The 24,101-nt window shown below is 54.3% G+C and overlaps 1 protein-coding gene and 2 long non-coding RNA genes across 15 annotated transcripts in view; 1 reads left to right on the top strand and 2 right to left on the bottom strand.

The window, feature by feature from the left end:
* The window catches only part of HM13 (histocompatibility minor 13), a 39,642-nt gene extending 30,948 nt beyond the window's left edge, over positions 1-8,694 (top strand). For 5 of the 13 annotated variants that reach the window (XM_078057065.1, XM_078057067.1, XM_078057066.1 and 2 more), the window contains 5 exons: positions 662-764; positions 5,370-5,455; positions 7,188-7,334; positions 7,953-8,130; positions 8,250-8,694. In XM_078057065.1, the coding sequence (XP_077913191.1) occupies positions 662-764; positions 5,370-5,455; positions 7,188-7,334; positions 7,953-8,130; positions 8,250-8,255 (520 nt within the window). In that variant the 3' untranslated portion in view covers positions 8,256-8,694. Of the gene's footprint in view, positions 1-661; positions 765-3,426; positions 3,600-5,369; positions 5,456-7,187; positions 7,392-7,952; positions 8,131-8,249 lie in introns of those variants that run through there. The other 8 variants (XR_004926460.2, XR_004926461.2, XM_036121816.2 and 5 more) reach the window with 5 other exon arrangements.
* A 2,204-nt stretch (positions 8,695-10,898) lies between these two features.
* Positions 10,899-12,004, bottom strand: LOC118554376 (uncharacterized). The gene is made up of 2 exons (XR_004926462.2): positions 11,551-12,004; positions 10,899-11,289 (listed from the first exon to the last, which is right to left on the bottom strand). It is a non-coding gene; the product is annotated as an uncharacterized LOC118554376 (long non-coding RNA).
* A 7,608-nt stretch (positions 12,005-19,612) lies between these two features.
* LOC144379383 (uncharacterized) lies at positions 19,613-21,630 on the bottom strand. The gene is made up of 2 exons (XR_013442215.1): positions 21,350-21,630; positions 19,613-19,924 (listed from the first exon to the last, which is right to left on the bottom strand). It is a non-coding gene; the product is annotated as an uncharacterized LOC144379383 (long non-coding RNA).
* Positions 21,631-24,101: the final 2,471 nt, after the last annotated feature.

The raw sequence follows: 24,101 nt of genomic DNA, 5'->3' as shown, positions 1-24,101 counted from the left end.
ACGCAGAGGGCATGGAGCTGAGGTCGCAAAGGGAAGTCCTGTCACGGCAGTGTGATTCAGTCCTGAGGCTGCTCTCGGATGGCTCGCCTCCAGGAAGCCACTGGCACTTTATCCACGTAGTCAGCAGGTCACGGAACTGTCACGTCCACTGCACTGAAGAGGAGTAAGTCAGCTTTGCAGCTTCTGCATCAGTGTCGCCCAAAGCATGACTCACCCAGATCAGATTCACCTGGGTGGTTCCTCAAAATGCAGATGCCTGGACTTTGCCCCAGACCTAGTCAATCAGACTCCCCGGGAATTGGACCTGGAAGTCTTATTTTTTGTTTTGGGGGGTTTTTTGCAAGTTTTCTAGGTGATTTTTATGCTGGCTAAAGTCTTAAAACCATTGTTCTGGTTATGGCACTTGATATTCACAACCACTGAGCAGATGGATCGTGGTTTTCCCATTTTGCAGATGAATAAACTGAGAGGCCTAAGGAAGGAAAGTGAATTGTCCAAAGACCTATAGCTGGGACAGTACCAGAATGCACGCCCAGTGCCAGCCTCTCAGCCATCCCACACAGCCTCCCGGGTCTTCCCCAGCTCCCCCCTCAGAAGAGATGGTGCTGCTCCCATGCCTGCAACTAACCCCCCTCCTCTTTCTCCCCACACCTTCCTGAAGCTTAAAGAAGAACACCCACACCTACTTCTACACCAGCTTCGCAGCCTACATCTTCGGCCTGGGCCTCACCATCTTCATCATGCACATCTTCAAGCATGCCCAGGTGAGTGGGACTATACTCCGTGTATGGGGAGTGCTCCCACTGCGGGTAGCGGGGACTTCCATACATAGGGCTTATTTGTCACATACCCAAGCAATCCAGAGGTAGGTGCTCCCCAGCAGTGTCGGAGTGGGCATGTCTGTGATCCTTGGCCTTTCACCTATGGCTGTCGCAGAATGCCACCAGGTGCTCCAAGTAGCACAGTCCGTGCTTGTTGCCTTCGTCAGGAAGGCAAAACCTTTCCCACAACCCTCTTGGCAGATTGCTGCTCACATCTCAGGGGCCAGATCAGTGTCACATGGCCCCCACTGCAGGGAGCCTAGGAAAGAAGGGCTGTGGCTTCTGAGCCTCTGTAGTGGGGCAGAAAGAACAGTACTGGGGTGAGAAGAACCATGAGAGACGATGGACTCTGAAAAACAAACTGAGGGTTCTAGAGGGGAGGGGGGTGGGAGGATGGGTTAGCCTGGTGATGGGTATTGAGGAGGGCACGTTCTGCATGGAGCACTGGGTGTTATGCACAAATAATGAATCATGGAACACTATATCTAAAACTAATGATGTAATGTATGGGGATTAACATAACAATAAAAAAATTTAAAAAAAAAAGGGAAGAACAGTACTGGGGTGGGCGTTGGGTGTTTCAGCCCAGTGCCCACCTTACCAGATGAGCGATAAGGTGTCAGGGGCCCTCTCCTCTGACTCCCCAAGCAGGCCAGCCTCTGCCTCCTCCTCCCACCAAGGTGGGTACTGAGCTGCCACAGAGCGAATCGGTGGGATGAAGGCTGAGAGTTGTCACTGTGGCCTGAAGAGGGTAAGACCAGGAGGGGACAGCCAGCAGACAGGATTACTCTCTACTGGAAGTCAGGGCACTTCCCGTGTGCCAGGCTCTGCTGAGTTCTTCATGTGGGTCCTCGTGAGCAGATGAGGGGACTGGAGGTCAGGTGCCACACGGCCAGTGGGTGGTAGAGCCAGGATCCAAACCTGTGTCACCTGGCATCCAAGCCCGGGCTCTGAACCCCTGGCAGTGGGAAAGGCTGGGTGGAATGAAGGCTAAGGGGACGCAGGTGGGAGGAAGTCCACGCTCCTCCATCTGTTCACTGCAGGGCTCTGGGCAGATTTTTGAAGTTATGCTTGATTTCCCTCAGTGATTAATTAAAAAAAAAAATTGGGATAAGTTAATAGTAGCCAGCTTGGAGCTTTTTGAGAATGAAATGAGTTAGTATAAGGAGAGTGCTCAGAATTTTGCCTGGCCCAGGTGGTATTAGCTGTCATTGTTGTCACTGTCCCCTCCATCCTCCACTCCCCCTGGCCTCCCCCTACCCCCTCCCCAGGGCACACTAAACTCTTTTGCTCGTTAACTCACTTAGTCCCTACAGTATCTATGATACTTATGAAGTAGATAGTAGTATTGTCATTCTACAGAACGTCCAAGGTCCGCGGTCCCCTAGCCTATAGGTGGAAAAACCAAGAACCGGTGAGGAACCACCTCTCATTCATTTCTACTCCAGATGGCCTTGGGAGCTGTGTCGGCCAAGAGTGACACTTGACAAGGAGGTCACCGAGAGTGATTGGACCTGGCTTGGGGGACTAGCTTAGAGGCCTCTGGGAAGTCTCTGCTCCTAGCCCCGTTATGTTCCAATCTGAGAGCCATTCCCCCAGAGGCCACCAGGTGGCAGCCTTGGCTTCTGCCTGGGCTAGACTCCGAGGATCCCACACTGGCTGGGGAAGTGGTCCTCTGTGTGGGGACACTGTAGTCCAGAGAGAAAAGGAGTCTTCCTGGGTCAAGCAGCAAGTTGAGGTAGGCCCCAGCTGGAGCCCTGGACTCCTGACCCTTGGCCCCAAGCCTGTGCTACTCCCCAGCAGCAGCCCAGCCATTGTCCCATCATCCACTTGGGCGTCTCCCTGGAAATCTTGGAAAGAGGATGCAGGACACAAGGGGAACCTGTTCCTTGAGGACCCTCTTCCTTTCCAAGAACAGGCAGTCCCAGTGCCAGCAATTCCATAGGTGGAAGTCACCACTGGTTATGTGATCTTCAACTCATGGAGCCTCTATCAAAAACCCACTCCAGGGGCACCTGGGTGGCACAGTCAGTTAAGTGTCCTACTCTCGGTTTTGTCTCAGGTCGTGATCTTAGGGTCGTGAGATCGAGCCCCGCATCGGGTTCCGCGCTCAACGCGGAGTCTGCTTAAGACTCTCTCTCCCTCTCCTCCTGCCCCTCTCCATGCACTTGTACTCACATGCGCTCTCTCACTCTCTCTCTATTTCTTTCTCAAAGAAATAAATAAATCTTTTTTTAAAAACCCCACTCCAAGCCAGGGGTCTGGCAGTCTTCTAGAAAGGCCCTTCAAGATGATCGGGTGTCCTCATTGTACAGAGAGGGGGAAGCAGTTTAGTTGGGGTCACACAGCCAAGCCAAGGCTGGGTGGAAAGCCAGGAACCCTGATGCCCAGCTTGCTGTCCCAAGCTGTACGTCCCAGCCTCTCCACAGCACTGACTTTGGAGAGGTCCCCTGGTGCCTTGAGAGGAAAGAAAAGAACTTGTAGTTCTCTGATAATAGCAACCTCGCTGCCTCCCACAGCAGCCCTTCAGTGGCTCCTGGCTTTCAAGGCAGGCCTTGGGGGAGCTAAACGTGTACCATCCTTCCCCCCCACCCGCCTCGGGAAGCCCTCTACTTTGCCTGGTCTGGTCTTGAAGACTTAGAGACGGACGCACCAAGACCCACATCCTGGCCAGCTGTGTGGAGGAGGACAGTCCTTTCCCTCTTCTGATCCTCAGTCTCTTCGTCTGTAAAGCGGGTATGAGGAGGCCTTTTGAGAAATTAAATTCTAACAAGTTTATATTTGTTTCATTTCTGTTCTGTTTCATCAATCTCTGCTTTTGCCGTCATTATTTTCTTTATACTTTCTGGTGTCATTCTTTTTCTGGCTTCTTAACTTGAAAGCTGAGATTATTTCAAGTCTTTTTCTAATAAATGCACCTAGAGTTATGTTATAAATTTCCCTCTGAGTACTCCTTTGACTGTCTCTCACATGTTTGGTGTAGACTTTTGTCATTGTCATTTCTGTCGCCCTCCAAAAGACCTAAAGCCTGACTTACCCAAAGCCTAACTCATAGCAAATACCTGATACAGTGGGAGAAGCTCAGCCACTTTTACGCACCTCGTGTGACTTTGGGCGACGCCTTTCCCCCTATCTAAACCTCAGTAGCATCATCTGTAGAACTCAGATTGTGTTTTTAGCTTCAAGGGTAGTATGTATGAAGTGGTATGGTTCACAGGCCACACGTGGCAGGTGCCAAGAAATGGTCGGAAGGTCAGGCTTGGTGAGCTCTGGAGCCCTGTTCTCTGACTTCACTCGCCTTAGGAGTGAGGTCTCCTCACCCTTACTCCAGTCATCTCCCAGACACCCTCTTAATTTTGTGAGCACCCATGAAGAAGCCATTTGCTTAGTATTTACCAGGTCCTCTTCGGAATGCCAGGAATAGAGCAGTGACCAAGACAGCCGTGGACCCTGCCCTCATGAAGTTCACAGCCTAGAGCAGAGAGACTGAAGTCCATAATGGCAGAGCGATGTCCCGCTCCAGATTGCCGGCGAATGCTGCAGGGGATGGCGGGGGGCCCTGAGAATAGGCAGCAAGAGGGCCTGGCTCCCTGCCAGGGAAGGCTTCCCTACAGAAGTGACAGCAGAGCAGAGGCCCGAAGGAGGAGGAGTCTAGGCAGAGATGGGAAGAGCATGACAAGCAGCAGAAACTGCACGTGCAGAGGTCCTGTGGCTAGAGGTGACAAGGAGGACCAAAACAAGGTCATTGTGGCCAGAGTAGGGCAAGAAGGAAGCAGGGTTACATCTCATGGGGACTTGAGGCCACTGGGAGCATTGGGGGTCATGGAGGGTTGAACAGTAATGTCCAGCTTTCAGATGCTGCAGGGAAAGGAATAGCTTTAGAGTCCGATATGCCTGAGATCCAGTCCCCAGTTGACCATTTAGATACCTGAGGCCTGCGCTGTCCCCTGTCCTCCCAAAGCAGCAGCCTTCCTCGTGTGAACAAGGAGAATGGTCACAGGGGATATAGAGATGGACGGAAGTGCTCCTCAGGAGGCTGAGCTCAGGGTAGTGGACGCAGCAGGTGCGCCATCTTGTCCTCCAAACCCAGCTTCACCAGGAGGCTCCGCTCAAGCTCTAGAGTCAGACTGCCTAGGTCGTCTTATTGTAACGGCATCTAACAGCATCTCCTGGAGCGTTCGTTAAAGATGCAAACTTCCACCCCTAGACTAGGGAAGCAGAATCTCTGGGAATAGGACTGACCCAGGAGGTTGCTTGTTTGAACCTGATGTCCCAAGTGATTAGGATACTGCCAGCCAGACTCCGGGGTACCCTTAAAGCCCTGCATGCTTGACTTTGTTTGGGTTCCTTGCATTCCCTCCCAGGGAGGAGCAGCCCTGCTCAGGGAGTCAGGAGCCCCAGGTGTGGGCCCAGGCACCCATTGACTTGCTCTGGGAACCTGGGCAGTCATTGTCCGTCAGTCACACCCTGGAGAGGGTTGGAGTGATGGGCATGGCCCCGAGCAGGTGCGCTGCCCAGCAGTTGGTCACCAGCTCTGTTCTCTCACAGCCTGCCCTTCTGTACCTGGTCCCCGCCTGCATCGGTTTTCCTGTCCTGGTGGCACTGGCCAAGGGGGAAGTGACAGAGATGTTCAGGTAAGGCAGCGCAGGGGGCAGACATCTGCATGGCACAGGTGCACCTGCGGGCAGCTCGCAGAGCCTGCCGGGGCTGCTTGTACACGTCTCCGGGGGAACATTGTTCCCGCCACCGGCCCCACCCCTTGTCCTTTCCGCCAGCACGTGGGTGCCTGGCCTGTGGCACCAGCAGGAACCTTTCTGCGGGGTTGGGAGCCAGGGGAGAGCAGCCCCCACATCCAGATGCCTGCTGGGTCTTTGGAAGGGACTGGCCGGTGTAGTTCCCTCCCACCCCAGGCTGCCCCACTGTCAGGAGCCCTGGGTTCCCAGCCTGACTATGCCGCCATGTGACTTCAGGCAAGTCTTTCCCTTTCCCAGCCACAGCTTTCCCATGTGAGTAATAGGGAGGATCCTAGTGCGGTGGGAGGTGCTCCAGATTGGAAATCAAGGGTCAGTCCCTGTTGAGCCGCCTCGATGGCTCTAACCCATAGCTCTGTCTCGGCGAGTGTCTCACTTGCACTCATACCCCTTCCCCATGGCCATGTGCACAGCTGCCACACCCCGTGCACAGCCCCACCCATACCCCAAGGCCTGCGTGACTCCGACAGGTGTCTGCTCCCCGGCACCACTGACCCCGCCCGCCAGGGACCCAGAAATAGCTTCCAGCTGCGATTGAAGCTGCCCACTCAGGGGCCTTCCATCCCGCTCCCCCTGCCTGGCCTCCAGGTTGGCCCTCGAGTGCCTGCCAGGGCCGTCTGTGCACCTGGCTGCCTGCAGGGGAACCTGTGACTCACCCCTCCCCCGTCCCTGCCTCTGCCCTCCCGTCTTGCCTAGAAGCCCCAGGCTCCCAAGCTGCCTGCGCATATCTCCTGGCTGGCAAAGCCCTGTGGACTCTGCGGCCAGGCTGGGGGATGAACTTGGGGGCAGATCTGGGGACAGGGGTGGTATCTGATCCCTGAGCTCAGCACCTACGCTCACCCTCTGGCTCATCCATTCTCAGCCACCCCCCGCCTTGGGGTAGCCATCCCCCCATCAGTCCCAGTCCTGTTGTGTCCACATTGGGTCAAGCTCTGCATCTCCAGAGCCAGGGCACCCGCCCAGTGCTTGCTTTCCCTGAATGTTCTACCCTTGGGCACTCTGCGCCCCTTTCTGGCCCTGCCCCCAGGAGGTTCTCGGGTTGAGATGAAAAAGCAGGGTGGTCTCTCTCTTTCTTCATCTCTCTCCCTAATTCTCCACCTTGCCTTTTGTTTTACTTTTCCCTTGAAAGGTGCTCTCCTTTTTTTTTTAATTCCCTTGGCTCACATACTCACATGGCTCAAAATTTCATAGCCGGGAGAAGGAAAACCCCCTCAGGCCCGAGCCACCCCGGAGCTCGGTCACACAGACATTCAGGCACAGCGTTGCTCCCAACAGCACGTGTGCGCGTGCGTGTTCCGCACAGACGGAGGCTCTCAGAACATTCTGCATCTGGATTTGTCACACAGTCAGAGGTTTCCGCAGCAGCACCTGTACTTTAGAACATCCTTGTCCCTTTGTACAGCTGCATAGTGTCCCTTTGTACAGGTGCGTCTTTTTTATCCACCAGTAAGTCCGGCTTCTTTGCCACTGTGTTTGAAAATGCAGAGGAAGATAAAAATAAGACACAGCTCTGCGCCCTGCTCCTTGCAAGAGAAGTCTCTGTCCCCGCTCCCCCCACCCCCCAGTCTTTTCCTCTCCATCTCTTTTTTTTTCTATCTCTCTGTCTCTCACACAGCTACGAGTCCTCGGCGGAAATCCTGCCTCACACCCCGAGGCTCACCCACTTCCCCACAGTCTCGGGCTCCCCAGCCAGCCTGGCCGACTCCATGCAACAGAAGCTAGCTGGCCCTCGCCGCCGGCGCCCGCAGAATCCCAGCGCCATGTAATGCCCGGCGGGTGCCCACCTGCCCGCTTCCCCCCCACTGCCCCGGGGCCCAAGGTAGGGCAGACACCCCAGCTCCAGTGGACGGGGCAGGGAGCGTTGCTAGGGGCAGGCAGCAAATGGTGCCTCCTCCATGGTCACCAGGCAGTCACTGCACCCCGCCTCAGGGCCGGGAGCAGGGCTCTAGAACCTCGTAGCCCTCACCAGTGGTGTGGGGTTCATGTGAGAGAGCAGATAGCAACAGCCCTTGTCATCCGGGAGTAGATACTCTTACTGCTGGCCTCTATATAAAACCCTGGACAGATCACTTTCCTCTTCCGGAGCCTCTCTCTGTTCGTCTAAGTGGGCACATTCCTGCTTCCTGGGGCTGACCTGGGGAAGAGATACGGGTGCCGTCCTTGGTGGGAACTCAGTTGCTCAGTAAACGGGGCCCATAGCAAGAGCTAAGCCAGGGTGGCGGCCTTCAAGATTGGCACCTTGCCACCTGCGGGTAGAGCAACCCCCTGCCTGCCTGCACCCTTGGGGCTCAGTTGTTTGACTCCTGCCATGCGCCCTGGGAAGCAGCCCCTCTCCCGTAGCCTCGACCTGGCTGCCGCATTTTTTTCCCACTCTCTCCAGTGGAAGGTCCAAGAAGCTTAAAGTTAATCCACCCAAGCCCAACCTCTCCTCCATCTGCCGCTGCCCTTTACCACCTCTTGGCACCACCAGGCACAGAGAAAGGAGAGCAACCTGTCTGAAAACGGCATACAGTGGGGCCGGGGCCAAGTCCTGGAAGATGCTGGGCCGTGAATGCCAGGCTGGTGTTCCTCATGTGCCCAGGGATTTTCCTGGGATGGTGGGGAGGCGGGGCCTGGAAGTTCTGCTCTCCTGCTCCTCTAAAGGTGTTGTTCTTATTGTTTTGTTTTTTTTGGTCAGTTATGAGGAGTCAAATCCTAAGGATGCAGCAGCAGTGACAGAGGGATCCAAAGAGGGAACAGAGGCCTCGGCATCGAAGGGGCTGGAGAAGAAGGAGAAATGATACAGCTGGGGCCTGACCCTCTGAGGGCCAGGCCAGGCAGGCGGGGGCAGAGGGCATCAGAGGGCATCGGAGGCCAAGGGTGCGGGAGGCCGGGCAGCTTCAGGAGAGGGGCGGGGGCAACAGGATCCTCCAGCGGGGCCTCCCATGGCCTGGTTCCTTCGCCCTCCTTCTCTGGCCTTCTTCTGCCCCTTCCCATCCCCTGCAGGCAAAAGAAGCCCCAACTTCCCTCACCTTCCCAGATGCCAGGCGGGAAAAGTGGATCTGATTTTTAGATTTTTGTATTGTGGACTGACTTTGCCTTACATTAAAAATTCATCCCAGGGGTGCCTGGGTGGCTCAGTCGGTTAAGTGTCCGACTCTTGATCTCAGGGTTGTGAGTTTAAGCCCCGTGGTTGGGGCTTGAACTCCATGCCCAGTGTGGAGCCCACTTAATAAAAGTCATCCCATTGTTCAGGCAGGCCACTGTGCCCCTGGAGGGGTTCTGTGCACGCGGCATCTTTCATTGCCTTTAGTAGCGCTCACCCTCCCACTCAGAAACTTCCTGGAAGCCCCTTCCTGGGGACTGTGAACTCACAACCTCTGGGAGAGGCCCTGACCTCCAGGTCCTTCCATCCTCGTGGATGCCCACCTAGTGGCTGACTAGCTCTGCACTCCAGGGCTGCCTCTAGCCAGCAGAGGGGGCCCACGAGCCCTCCTTCATTTCCCCCTAACCCCCCATTCAGTTTTCTTCACATTCCTCCCAACACTTGGGGGCGGTGAGGCAGTTTGACAGGTGCTCCATGTATCATCCACCTATCCCAGCGAGACAAGGCGGGGTACCAAAAAGCTGACCTGATTCAGCAAGGGGACCAGTATCTGCAAAGCTAGAGAAATGGGCAGGGCCTCATGGATCCCAGGGAAGAATTTAGATTTTATTCCCAGGCTGGCAGGAGCCAGGTCTTTATGGCTTCAGCTGGAGAGCATGTGGACTCTAGGTCACCCTGGAGATCAAGGCCCCATCATTCCTATTCTGCTCATTCCCAGGGTTCTTCCCAAAATGACTATGCAAGGCCAGAAGGATACTGATGCTAGAAGCCACCCCCTCCCCACATTGAGGCCAGTCACAGCACAAGGGCCAGGGCCTCTGAGGCTGGAGTGGGAAGGGATGGGGCCCAGAGCAAGTTTGCTGGAGACAGCAAGCAGCCCTGGCCTGCAGGAGAATCCCCAGTGGACCAGGTGAGGTGTGGGCACAGCCCTTATCCACCTGCCTGGTGTGGGGTCACTGGGTGGAGAAACAGGTGGGAGGGGATGACCACCAGTCTGGGACTCAGGCCTCCAGCTCCCAACCCAGGACGCTCTCCTGCCCAAGCTTCAGGTTCAAAGGCTGAAAATAACAGTGGTTTCCAGACAGTTTGGAGGTGGCCAAAAGACAAGTCTGAGCAGAGAATGGGAAGTATCCATGTAATAATCTCACTAGGTATTAGATTGTTCCCAAGCACCTCAATAGAGGATTTCACCTCATTTCAGTCTTAGGCTCCAGGTGCTGGTATGAGCCCCATTGTGCAAATGAGACAATTGAGCTGGATTGCCACAGATGTGGATCTGACCTCGAGCAATCCACGTTGAATTCTCAAGTTCCTAGGGACTGTGCAGCTCCCCTCTAGACCCCTGGGCCTGAGTCACTGGCTGGTGTTCTGGACACCTTTGAGACAGCCACCCAACGTCTCTGGGCCTATAGAGAAGGAAGGGAAGGGTAGGAAAACTCAAAGGTTTCTCCCAGCCAGGGGGTCCGTTTCAGGGGCTTCTCGGATCTCCGCCGCCTCCTGCCGCCTGCGGAGGGGAGGCCGTGTGGTCCTGGAACAAGGCCCCTCTGAGGGCAGCAGATGGGGCAGGCAGCCCAGGCACACAGCATGGTTGGCTCTGCGGCCCAGGGCCCACAAAGGCCTCATTGAGTCACCGCCGGCCCCCGGCGGAGGCTGAGGTGGCAGTGGCGCCGGGCGCCTGCCACCTAATGACCGTCCTGGCCCGGCCAGATGTTCCACAGACCTCGGCAGCGGCCATCCAGGGCCCGCCCGGCCAGCCGGCACCGCAGAGACCACTCTAATTCCAATTAACCAGCTTCAGCTGAGCAAACAGCGGGCAGCGGTGGCCCAGCCCGGGCGGTAGGCCCGGCCCGCAGAGCCTCCGAGTCTAGACTCCAGATGTGAACCGCCACCGCCAGAGTCCCATGGAAAAATGGCACCAGGCCGGGCACGGATTGGGCCTGCACGCCGGAGAGGTGGGGGTGGGTGGCTGGGCAGGGCTCTGGGTGGGCCTAGTGCCAGCCTCACCCCGGGGTGGGGGTGGATTCTTGGGAAACCGCTCCAAAATCCCCAAGTTCTGCCCCTGATTCGTTAGGTGTTCCTCTCTGGCCTCAATCTCCCCTGACTCCAGGAGGTGGAAGGGGGCTCCAAGGGGGAAGACCAGCCCTGCCGAGAGCCCTAATACGATTTCATTTGTATTTAACATGTTTCTAGCAATATGTTAGGTATTTTAGAAATATTTACTTAGTCGTTATAACAACCCCGTGAGGTAGTACCATCATTTTTACAGATAAGGGAAACTGCAGCAGAGAGAATTAAGTGCGGGGGGGGGGGGGGGATTTGAACCCAGGATGCCTGGCTTCCAAGACCACGACGTTCACCACAGGTGCTGTTGGGCAGAAGTCAGGCTGCTGGATTCCGGGTTCCGTCTCTCGGGAGCGGCGCTGGAGAACAGGGTCCGCGTCTGGCGGAGCGGGGCCGGCTCGCTCTGGCCTGTGTCCTCCGCTGTGACATGGCTAACACCCTCCCAGCGCCGCTCCAACTTCTCGGGGTAAGGCCTCGAGATACCCTTTCAGGCCCCAACACCAGGAATGAGTTGGGCACCGGTCAAGTCGCCGGGCACGGCGGGGAATACAGGTCAAGCTCGCTCTCCCGACTGAAACAGTGGGGAAAACAGACTTGAAATGGCTGAATAAGTGAAAAACGTCAACACTTGGGGCAGGAGTGGTGCCTCCGGGTTCCACAGTCTGGTTTGGGGTCCCTGAGAGGCAAGACGAAAGCTTGCGAGATCCAGGAGGTCAGAGCTCATCTGTCATTGCACAATTGGGAAGACTGAGCACCCCCCCACCCCCCAAAAAAGGGCGAGCCTTGCCCAGGGTCTCACAAGGAGTGGATACGGGGGGCTGCTCCGACCCACCAGGCTTTCCCACCGCTGGGATTCCCTCCGCGACTCCAGGCCGGGTCTTGGGAGGCGGAGGCTGCATCCTGCCCGGGTGCGTCAGGAAGGGCCGAGCGGGAAGGAAGGCACCACCCCCACCCCCGCCGCGGCCACACCTGGGCTCTCCGGGCGGGCGGGGGGCGCGGGCCGGCGCCTGGCTCCAGCGAGTCTGGGCCGCCTCCCCGCGCCGCCCCGTGGGGGCCGCCAGATGGGCCGGCCGCCCGCCCAGCGACGCAGGCAGGAAACTGCCGCCGGGGCTGCCAGGGACGCGGTCGCGAGCGCCGGGGGCGGGGCCCGGCCTGGGACCGGCCCCTAAGGGGAGGGGCCAAGCGGGCCCTACGGGGACGTCCAGCCTGTGAGAGCCCTGACTCCCGGACCCGCCACCGCTAGCTGGGTTCCCTTGGGCAAGGCCCTCCCCTTCTCTGTGCCCCAATTTCCCTACCAGTGAAACGGGTCCGTCCTAGCTTTTTTTTAGATGTTTATTTATTTGGGGCGCCTGGGTGGCTCAGTTGGTTAAGCAACTGCCTTCGGCTCAGGTTATGATCCTGGAGTCCCAGGATCGAGTCCCACATCGGGCTCCCTGCTCGGTGGGGAGTCTGCTTCTCCCTCTGACCCTCCCCCTCTCATGCTCTCTGTCTCCCATTCTCTCTCTCTGATAAATAAAAAAACCTTAAAAAAAAAAAAGATGTTTGTTTATTTTAGAGAGAGTGAGCAGGGGGAGGGGCAGAAGGAGAGGGAGACTAGCAGACTCCCCAGTGGGCAGGGAGCCCATATGGGTCTCCATCCCAGGACCCTGAGATCATGACCTGAGCCGAAATCAAGAGTCACACGCCTAACTTACTGAGCCACCCAGGCGCCCCTCCTCCCTCTTTTCTTCCCACCTTATGACTCAGCAGTTTCTTGCCCTTCTGTTCCTTGGTTTCCTTACCGGGAAGTTGGGTGACAGCGACGAGTCATCTCCACTGGAATACCAACTCTGGGAGGGCTGAGCCGTCCTCCCCACTGTTGTAACCCAACACCAGGCCCAGTGACCAAAAGATGAGGGCACTCAGTATTTGTTGAATGTCCCAGGTCTGGGACAATCCTAGGGGCCTGCCACATAGCAGGCACTTAATAAACGGACACACATTATCTTGGGTCGACCGCTCACCAGAGGTATAGCTTCAAGCAAGCGTCTTCTTGTCTCTGAGCCTGTTTCCCCATCTACCTCGTGGGTGGCTGTGAGGACTAAGTGAAATCATCATGGGAAGCACAGATAGGAGGTCCTCAATAGATGATATTTACTGGGGGCGCCTGGGTGGCTCAGTCATTAAGCGTCTGCCTTTGGCTCAGGTCATGATCCCAGAGTCCTGGGATCGAGCCCCGCATCGGGCTCCCTGCTCGGCGGGAAGCCTGCTTCTCCCTCTCCCACTCCCCCTGCTTGTGTTCCCCCTCTCGCTGTGTCTCTGTCAAATAAATAAATAAAATCTTTTAAAAAAAAAATTGATGATATTTACTGAAGTGTCTACCAGACATGTAAAAAGAGATACTATTTGGGTATATTTGAGGGCAAGAAAGGTAAAAAGGAATCAGCTTGGGAGGAAATTTCTGTTGTATATGTATTCTTTTGTATATTTTGTAATTTTTAAAAGATTTTATTTATGTATTTGACAGAGAGAGCATAAGCAGGGGGAGAGGGAGAGGGAGAAGCAGGCTCCCTGCTGAGCAGGGAGCCCGACGCGGGGCTCTATCACAGGACCCTGGGATCATGACCCGAGTCAGAGGCAGACACTTAACGACTGAGCCACTCAGGCGCCCCTGTATATTTTGTATTTTTTTAAATTTTGAGCCAGGTGAACATATTTTTCAAAAACAAATACAATTGAAACAATACAGATACAACTAAGAATTAAAAGAAATCTAGCCCGGGGCGCCTGGGTGGCTCAGTCGTTAAGTATCTGCCTTCAGCTCAGGTCATGATCTCAGGGTCCTGGGATGGAGCCCCAGATGGGGCTCCTTGCTCTGCGGGAAGCCTGCTTCTCCCTCTCCCGCTCCCTCTGCTTGTGTTCCCTCTCTCGCTGTCTCTCTCTCTGTCAAATAAATAAATAAAATCTTAAAAAAAAAAATTAAAAAAAAAGAAATCTAGCCTTAGCAGAAAGAAATATTAACTATTACTTCCATGTGGCAAAGGAGGCATCTAAAACTCAGAGGGGTTCTGAAACCGCGCAGGGTCACAAAGAGCTAGGAAATGGCAAGGATGCACTTTGAATGGCAATTTGTTGGACTCCAAATTAAATACACAAAGGAGGGACCACTGCTTCCGGGAGGGATCCCAGGCTGAGTAGAGGGGAAAGGCCAGCAGAGTGAGAAAGAGTGAGAGAAGAGGAAAGGTGAGCAGGTCCAATAAGCCAGGCCAAGGAGTGTAGGCTTTATTTTGGAGGCAGTGGGGAGCCAAGGAAGGATTCTACGCAGGGTGACATAGCCCTTTCTAAGCATTAGAAATGGAGGTCAGGAAGCCAGGAGTGGGGCTACAGGCCCCAGGTGGTGATGTTCTGAGTAATAAAAGGGTAAGGGCCATGGACGTGAGTGGACAACAGAGACTGGGAACTCAGAGCCAGCCAGAGATGGACCCACGGCCATCCAGATGTCCCTCTGCAGCATGGCAGGGCCACAAACCCAGGGGTCTCAACGCTCCTTTTCCCTGGAGGTTATTCAACCCATACCTGTCTCACTCTTAAAAATGTCCTAAGACCCCTGAAGCAGCCCTGGGCCTGGTGAGGTGCCAGGAAAATCCTAGGTTTCTAGGCACCTGGGTGGCTCTGTCAGTTAAGTGTCTGCCTTCCGCTCAGGTCATGATTCCAGGGTCCTGGGATAGAGTCCCGCATCGGGCTCCCTGCTCAGCGGGGAGTCTGCTTCTTCCTCTGCCCCTCCTCCCACTCGTTCTCTCAGTCTCTCTCTCTCTCTCAAATGATAAATAAAATCTTAAAAAAAAAAGCCTAGATTTCCAGCGGTTTGAACCGAAGGGACCCAGGACCAGAGTGCAGGACGGGGTGGGGAGTTGAGATGGTGTCAGCATCTCCCACCAAGAGGCTCTGGGCCAAAAACCTGGCTCCTGTTTGCATGCACTTGTGCATGTAGCTGATGCCCCACACTTTGGGGGGACCTTTATGCAAGTGAACCTGCACCTGCGGTCAGCCTAGGGGAACTGGGGCACACCCTTCCCTGCAGGGACCCAGGAGGCGTCCCGTCCCTACTGGGTGGTAGAAACAGAAACCTGCACTGGAAGAAGAAGAAGAAGAAGAAGAAGAAGAAGAAGAAGAAGAAGAGCAGCTATCCTTGGGGCGAACTGGGTGGTTCAGTGGGTTAAGTGTCTGCTTCGGCTCAGGTCATGATCCCGGAGGAGTCCCGGGATCGAGCCCCGAGACGGGCTCCCTGCTCAGCCGAGAGTCTCCTTCTCCTTCTCCCTCTGCCCCTCCGCCTGCTCATGTTCTGGCTCCCTCAAATAAATAAATAAAATCTTAAAAAAAGGGCGCCTGGGTGGCTCAGTTGGTTAAGCGACTGCCTTCGGCTTAGGTCATGATCCTGGAGTCCCGGGATCGAGTCCCACATCAGGCTCCCTGCTCAGCAGGGAGTCTGCTTCTCCCTCTGACCCTCCTCCCTCTCATGCTCTCTGTCTCTCATTCTCTCTCTCGCAAATAAATAAAATCTTAAAAAAAAAAATCTTAAAAAAAAAAAAGCAGCTACCTTTATTGAGCACTTACTGTGTGCCAAGCACCACTCCAAGTGTTTACATGCATTACATCCTTAAAGCTCACGTCACCCTCCACGTGGCAAGTCTCCATTCCACAGAGGAGGAAATAAAGGCCCAGAGAAGGCACCTGCTCACACAGTGACAAGAGCCTGCCGAGCTCTGGGCTCACGTGTGGCCACCCCCTCATCATTTTTTATGTCATTAAATAATCATTTACAAACACTTTTCATTATCCAGAAGCTGTTTTCATGCGTTGGAGAAGATTAGAATATGTGTAAAAAAAAAAAGGGAAAAAAAAGCGGTATATTCCGGCCACCCAGAGATTATTGCAGTTGACACTTTAACATACACTTCAGATTTTTTTTAATGCTTATTATGTCTTTTTTTGTAACGCAAATTATATCTACTGCACATCTATTTTGACATCTATTTTGTTTCCACAGTTAAAACCTTCCCCTTCCCATTTTGGTCAGTGGTCCTCTCATCTAATACCCTGACTGCATCCAACCCTTTTGTCATTTAAATGCAGACCAGGTGAGACAAACAGGCTATCTGCATGTGAAGGCAGACCCCTGCGTGGCGGATGAGGCCCGCTGGGCTCTGCGGTGAGCCCTTCCTCCCCTCCGTGCCCTGCCCACCCCAGAGCTGTGGAGTGGGGGGGCCCGGCCCTGTGCCCGCCTGGCAGCAGCCCTGCGGGGGGAGGGGAAGGGGACCCAGAGAAGAATGAGCCCCTTGGCTCTGCATTCAAGGCCTCCACGTGCCTGTCCCTCGCAGGGAAGGGACCTGCTCACACAGCGATCAAGAGCCTGCCCAAGCTCTGGGCTCACGTGTGGCCACCCCCTCGTCATTTTTTATGTCATTGAATAATCATTTACAAAAACCTTTCATTATCCAGAAGTGCATGCAAGAGCTGCTGAGAGCTGGGTGCCCACCGCTTCTCCGGCTCCCCCAGGGTCCAGTGAGGGCCCTGGAATGGGGGAGGGGAGGTGGAGGCACCTGAGACCCTCGCGTCATGGATGTGGGGGTGGGTAGAGAAGACCCGGGGGCCAAGGCTGGGAAGTGGGGGGGGGAGGGGCCGAGCCCCTGTCTGCCTGACCCAGGTCCTTTCTGCAGGAGAGGTCCTCTGCACTTCTCTGGGGTATGTGTGTGCGCGAGAGGGAGACAGAATGTGTTCTTGGGAGAATCCCTGTGTGCCCGGGTCTGGACAAGTGTGCAGGAAGCGTGAGGGTGCTGACATCTTCTGTGGGACAGTGTTGTGCATGTGTCCCTGCCTGGTTGCGTGGACATGTACGTGTGTGTTTAAGAGTGTGTATCTGAGGGGCGCCTGGGTGGCTCAGTTGGTTGAGCGACTGCCTTCGGCTCAGGTCATGATCCTGGAGTCCCGGGATCGAGTCCCGCATCGGGCTCCCTGCTCAGCGGGGAGTCTGCTTCTCCCTCTGACCCTCCCCCCTCTCATGTGCTCTCTCTCTCTCTCTCATTGTCGCTCTCTCAAATGAATAAATAAATACATAAAATCTTCAAAAAAGAAGTGTGTATCTGTGAGGACACTGTGAGCAAATGACTGTGTTGATGTGCGTGTGAGAGAGAGCAAGGTCATGCGTGGCTGGGAGAGTGTCTGGCTTGTAAAAGGGTTTTTGGAAAGCCTCGGTGCGGAGGAGCTTCTACAACCCCCTTCCTGCCCACGCGGGTGTGAGGCCGTGTTCCAGGTCTCATTCTCTGGTCCCCGCTCCCCTCTGCACGGGTCACTCCGAAGCCTCGGTTCCCTCATCCGTGAGATGCGGATCCATAGTCACTGGACATCGTTGTTGTTCTGATCACTCCTACTCTCTCGCCACGGCCTGCCTCCTTTCCGAACTCCGGCCAGTCCCTTCTCCTGCAGCCAAATTGATGACATCTTTGTTTCTGTAGCCTAAAACCTGCTTTTCCCAATTTGCTCACCGACTATTGGCTAATCCCCCTGGATTTACCTAGGACAGATTTTACAGGAATGAAAGAGCCATTCAGGGAAGAACAGCCCGGAAAATGCCCCCACAGAGCTGCTGATCGGGGCCGCATGCTGCGCAAGGCTCGGACTTCAACTGTTCAGGCCCAAATGTGCACGCTAACAACGAGAAGGGGAAAAAAAGAGAGTTTTGTCCTTTAAAAAAATCTTTTTGTTTTCAGCCTGTGTCTCTCTCAAGCCCCACAGGATGGAGATGTCCTAAAATAAGAAATTAAACAAGAGGGGAAATCCCATTATCTAGGTTTTTGTGATGGGTCCCCTAGGATTCCACGGGGACCCCCTTCCCAGCTGCTGTGTGGTCCGGGCCTGAGAACGCCAAGCCCCCTGCCCTGGGGCCCACGCCCACCCACCACCCAGCCCTGGCGGCAGTTTCCCAGGATTCACATGGTAATGAAGGCATCCATCTCCCAGACACACACTGGGCCCTCCGACCCTCCCAGGACCCCGCACAATGGCCCCCAGTGCCTCGGCCTGCCACCTGTTGGACTTTCCCAGGGAAGGGAGGGAGAGGGTGGAGGAGAAGAGCCCCTTCCTCCCAGCCCCCAGCCCCATTTGCCCCTGGTCCTGGGAGTCAGACAGGGAGAGCGCCCTTGTCCTCAATTCCCCGCCCCGCTCAGCAGTCTAAGCCCCTCAGTTTCCTCATCTGCAAAATGAAAGTGAGGGTACCTGGGTCCCAGTGTGGCTGGAAGGATTCCCGGGGGAATGGCGCTAAGCGCCAGGCTCCAGAAAGCATGGACTGTGGACAGCGGAGGGCCTGACGGATGACAAACTGTCAGTAATCACTGCGTTCTTGTCACGGTGTGTCCCCACCACAGCCCTTCAGAGTGGCGCCGCTAGGATCCCGTTTGCACAAGAGGACACGGAGGCCCAGGGAAGATGGGCAGAGTGCCCCAAGCACCACCATCCCCCAAAGCAGCAGAGCCACGGTTGGAATCCAGTTTTGCGTCACCCCGCAGCCTGAAGTCTTAACCACATTAGATCATTACCATCATTATTACCATCACAATTACTGAGTTAGATAATGATCCTGGAAAAGGTCACAGAAAGTCCTTCAAGAAGCTAGGAAGGGAAGAAGGCCTACATGTCACTCATCTCTGTCTCCCCAGGACTTGGCCAGAGAGCCTGACACATAGTAGGTGCCTAATGACTGAGGACTGAACGGGGGAGGTAACTGAGAAATGAAGCACAGTCTTTATTCTCTGGGCAGTGGAGTCAGCTTCCTCATCTCTCACACTCTGCGGAGCATCTCCCGCATGCCGGGCCCTGTGCCCCGCCTGGTTTCCCAAACTCTCCACGTTGCTTACTCTTTGAGTGAGACTAGCAGTGTTATCCCTATTTGGTTTCCACCCCCAGGAACTCAAATGCTCCTGAATAAATGATTCCCCAAATAGATGCATAGTTCCGCCTTGCGACAAGTTACAGGGATGAGGGTGGGGGTACAGGGGGGAGCATTCCCAGCAGGTCTCCAGGAGGTGGGAAGAGTTACCAGTTACAGCAAGCAACAGAAAATCAAAATCACTGCCTCTTTATTTTTTTTATTTTTTAATTTTTTTCACTGCCTCTTTATTTTTTTATTTTATTTTTTTTAAAGATTTTATTTATTTATTTGACAGAGAGAGACACAGCAAGAGAGGGAACACAAGCAGGGGGAGAGGGAGAGGGAGAAGCAGGCTCCCTGCCGATCAGGGGGCTCGATGCGGGGCTCTATGCGGGGCTCGATGCGGGGCTCGATGCGGGGCTCGATGCAGGGCTCGATGTGGGGCTCGATGTGGGGCTCGATCCTAGGACCTGTGGATCATGACCTGAGCCGAAGGCAGACGCTTAACGACTGAGCCACTCAGGCGCCCCTTCACTGCCTCCTTAAATGGAGTCTTGGGGGCACCTGGCTGGCTCAGGCCTTTAGAGCGCATGACTCTTGATCTCAGCATCCTGAGTTCAAGCCCCATATTGGGCGTAGAGCTGACTTAAAAAATAAATAAATAAATAAATAAAGGGATTTTAATAAATCCCTTTAATAAATAAATAAATAAAGGGGAAAAAATAAATAAATAAATAAATAAATTTATTTATTCAAATAAATAAATAATAAATAAATGGAGCCTTGGGAATCGCTGGATTCTGCCCCCACCACCCCTGCTGCTCCCCAGTGGAGAAATTGCCTACCTGCAACTTGCCCCAATCCAGCACCCCACGCACACATTTGAATATTCAGAGGTTTTCTGTCTGCATTTATGAGTGCAGGGATAGGATTAAGGATGATTTTAATTTTGTTTAGAGTTGATCTATATTTCCAAATTCTCTATAAAGAGTGTGTGTTATCATTTTAATCAGCTTTTATACAAAGAATACATCAGTATGAGAAAGCAGATCATACAGAAGTACACACAATGAAAAGGGAAGGTCCACCTTCAATCTGGGACCTCCGAGTCCCCTGCTTATATGAAGTATCCAGAACAGGCTAATCTAAAGACAAAGTAGATAGTAAGGGGGTGCCTGGGTGGCTCAGTCAGTTAAGCGTCTGCCTTCGGCTCAGGTCATCCTGGGATCAAACCCCATGTCGGGCTCCCTGCTCAGCGGCCGGTGTGCTTCTCCCTCTTGCTCTGCCTGTCTGTACACTCTCTCTGTCAAATAAATAAATATTTATATATAAATAAATAAATAAATAAATAAAAAGTAGATATAGGTTAGTGGCTGCCAGGGGCTGAGAGGTTGGGGTAAATGGAGCATGACTGCTAATACGGTGGGGTTTCTTTTTCTTTAGAACATCTTGATGAAGGGATGCCTGGGTGGCTCAGTCGCTAAGCGTCTGCCTTCAGCTCAGATCATGATCCTGGGGTCCTGGGATCGGGGCCCCTCATCAGGCTCCCTGCTCCGTGGGAAGCCTGCTTCTCCCTCTCCCACTCCCCCTGCTTGTGTTCCCTCTCTTGCTGTCTCTCTCAATGTCAGATAAATAAATAAAATCTAAAAAAAAAAAACATTTTGATGAAAGTGTCCTACAATTAATTGTCATGAAGTTGTACAAATCCATGATGGACTGAGAACCACTGAGTTGTACACTTTAAGTGGGTGCATTGTATGATATGTGAATTGAAATTCAATAAAGCTGTTAAAGAAAAAAAAAGGAAATTCTAGAGAGGCCCTTGTCTCCGGGCCCTTAGCCTAGAGACGTGGGGGGGGGGGTCGTTCACTACCTCCAAGCGCCACCCCCTTCTGGGTCCCACTTCCAGGTGGTTCTGATTCTCAGGTGCGTTTCTCGTACCCAGTGCTCCCAGGTGTCTCCAAACCACACAGTCCCTCCTGGGATACAGCACTCTCCTTTCATCTTGTCCAGGTCGAGACCTCTCCCCTTTACATTTTCATTTCATTTTTGAATACATAATACATGCTCACAGTACAACACTTTAAAAGTGTAAACATCTCACTTTTCCTCCTCAGAGGCAGAGACGGTGATCAGTCTCAAAGTGAGATACAAGCAAACTCGAAACAGGTATATGATCTTGTTCTTTTCTTTTTCTTCTTTTATTTATTTATTTATTTATTTATTTTTAAAGATTTTATTTATTTGACAGAGAGACACAGCGAGAGAGGGAACACAAGCAGGGGGAGTGGAAGAGGGAGAAGGCCTCCCACGGAGCAGGGAGCCCGACGCGGGGCTCGATCCCAGGACCCCGGGATCACGACCCGAACGGAAGGCAGATGCTTAACTGACTGAGCCACCCAGGCGCCCCTATTTATATTTTTTAAAGATTTTATTTATTTATTTGAGAGAGAGAGAGTGCGCACACAAGCGGGGAGAGGGGCAGAGGGAGAGGGACAAGTAGACTCCCTCCTGAGCAGGGAGCTCCATATGGGCTCACTCAACCCCAGAGCCCCAGGATCATGACTTGAGCCGAAGGCAGATGCTTAACCGCTTAACCGACTCAGCCACCCAGGCGCCCTTCTTTGAATTTTTAAAAATTATTTTCTTTTTAAAATATAAGTGGTGGCAGTCTATGCATACTGTGCAATTCATTTCGTTTGGGGTTTATTTCCACTTAACAATGTACCTTGGAGATCTTAGCAGATGTGGATAGCAGGCAGCTTCCTCCTTCTCTTTTACAGCTACTTGTATTCCGTTATATGGGGAGAACATCCTTAATTCAAGCAGTCCCCTAGTGATGAACATATGGGTTTTTTCCAGTTGTCTGTTCTTCCTGTACATACATCATTTCCCACATCGGAGTGTGTCCTTAGTATAAATTCCTGAAAGTGGAAGTGCTGTCTCATGATTTCCCAGGGCCACATGGTATTTCATAGTTTATTTAACCATTCTCCTTTTGATGAACACTTAGATTGTTTCCAATTGGTTGCTCTTATGAACAAATCTGCTATGAACACTTTAGACAGCCCTCCCAGACCCCTCTGGCAATGTGTTAGAAGCTGTGGATCCTTCCCCCCACACACACCGGAAAAAAAAAAATGCATCAAATTCACCCAACTTTGGGGCGCCTGGGTGGCTTAGTCGTTAAGCGTCTGCCTTCGGCTCAGGTCATGATCCCAGGGTCCTGGGATCGAGTCCTGCTTTGGGCTCCCTGCTCAGCAGGAGGCCTGCTTCTCCCTCTCCCACTCCCCTTACTTGTGTTCCCTCTCTCACTCTCTCTCTGTCAAATAAATACATAAATAATAACTTAAAAAAAAAATTCACCCAACTTTGAAACCTACCCAGAAGCATCAAAGTGAAGAAACTCTGATCTAAACCAAGGGCTGTCATCATTCGAATGGAGAAACATAAGGCCCCAGGTGGGCAGGGCCATGCCTCACACAGTGGGGAGAGAAACCTTGCAGCGGTAGCACCAGAGCTGAGATTCAGCAGAGTCAGGTCACTGTCCCCTCTGCTCAAAACCTGCCCATGGCTCCTGCCTCACCCAGAGTAAAAGCCAGAATCCTCACTGGGGCCTACCTGTTGCAGCTATGCCCACCACCCACTCCCCCATATCTCCCTGACCTCACTTCCTAGCACTCTCCTCCTTTCTGGGTCAGCTAAAGTCACACTGGCTTCTTGAGCACACCAGCACACTTCTTAGTCTTAGCCTCAGGACCTTTGCACTGGTTGTGACTTCTGCATGGAATGTTTTTCCCCTGATAGCAGAAGGATGTGAGAGAACAAGTTCTTTACTGAAATATTACCTTCTCAGAGAGGACTTTGTCGACACCCCCCCCCCAAACCTCAGCCCTCCCTATCCCCTTCTTGCCTGACTTACTTTTCTCCATAATATTTATCACCAGATAAGACAAGATATACTGCACTGACCCTGTCCACTGTGTGCCTCCCTCTCCCAAATACAAGCTCCACAGGACAGGGACTTGTGTCTGTTGTGTTCACGACAATACCCTGGCGCTGGCGCAGAGCCAGGCATGCAGTAGGTGCTCCACAGACACTGGACGGTGGAGCGAAAGAAGGAGGTTCCTAAAGCACTTAGCCCACAGGAAGAGAAAAGAGGTGTGGTATCCAGGAACCCACATGCTCTGAGAATCCTGAACCCCAACCCTAGCCCTGCCACAAAATCCTGGGACCTTCCCCGAGTCACTTATCTACTTCAGGACCTCCATGTTCATCCTTCCTCAACTGGAAGCGATACTTAGCGCAACTTCTGCACCCGGTTGGGGGGTTGGGGACCTGTGACAACTTAAATAAGGAAATGATTTAAAACCCGATAAATGCTTAATAAATGCCAGCCAGCATTGCTGCTATGACGGCGGCGGTGGTGTAGCCCCGGGGGTGCGCACGGACACCTCCACCTGCGGGCGGCCGCACCAGGACCCGAGGCTGGCGGGGAAGGGCGGAGGGGCAGGGCGCTCTGCCCAGATTCCTCCCTGGCGCTTCACAGCCCGAGAGTGGGACGGTTGGGGGCGGGGCGAGAAGTAAACTACTTTTCCCGAGAAGCCCTTAGACCCCCCTCGTCTCCCCCTTCCCGGTCGCCCCCGGCGGCGGACACCCCAGCCGCACCTTGCTCGCGGCACGCCCTCGGCCGCCGCAGGGGGAGGGCGGCGGGAGAGCAAGCGGAGTTTTCCCAGGCTCCCCCCATCCCGCGAACATCTGGCCGCGAACATCTGTCCCGGGCCTTTGTCGCACGGCCCCAGGCCGGCCTCGCACCCATCTGCCGGCGCCCGCGGCCCCCGCCCCATCTGCACGCGCCCCCCCCCCCCGGCCCCCGGGCGGTTCCCGGCGCCCTCGCCCCCGCCCGCCAGGCTCGGTTCCCACGGGTCGAGCGCGGGAAGCCGGGCGGCCCATCTGCCCGGCGCGGCGGGTCCAGCCGCCAGGCGTCCCCAAGGGGCGGGGCGCCGTGCCCAGGAATGCCTTTCAGGCGGGTGCGCGCCCCGAAACAAAGCCCGGGGTGCGGGGCCCCGGCTGCCCGGCTGGGCCCGCAGTCCCCGCCCCGGGCTGTCCGGCCAAAGGGCGGCCGGAGCTCCCCCCGCCGCCTCCCGCTCGTCCCGCCGGGCCCATTTGCCAACCTGCCCGCCGGCCGCCCGCCCCCACCACCACCTCTGCTTCCCGCAGCCGACCGTCCGGGTGCCGCTGCCCTTTTCTCCGAGACTTTTTGCCACCTCCTCCCCAACTAGCACCATGACCGGGCATGTTCCCTTATACTTTTACTGCACATAAATGTGTTAGCGTTGCTTGTGTGTGTGTTTCTGTGTTTACGCTTTTTAAAGATATCGTTCTGCATGTTCCCTAAGCAACATCAGATTTTGCGTGTATCCAGCAGAATACACACGGGGCTCATTCATTCCCACGAACTGCTGTCTGTCGACGGTGCC

The sequence above is a fragment of the Halichoerus grypus genome, chromosome 10 (genome assembly GCF_964656455.1).
Source record: "Halichoerus grypus chromosome 10, mHalGry1.hap1.1, whole genome shotgun sequence".
In the NCBI taxonomy this organism is placed as follows: Eukaryota; Metazoa; Chordata; class Mammalia; order Carnivora; family Phocidae; genus Halichoerus; species Halichoerus grypus.
Note: the sequence above shows the minus strand (reverse complement) of the source record. Positions and strands in the feature narration are given on the sequence as shown.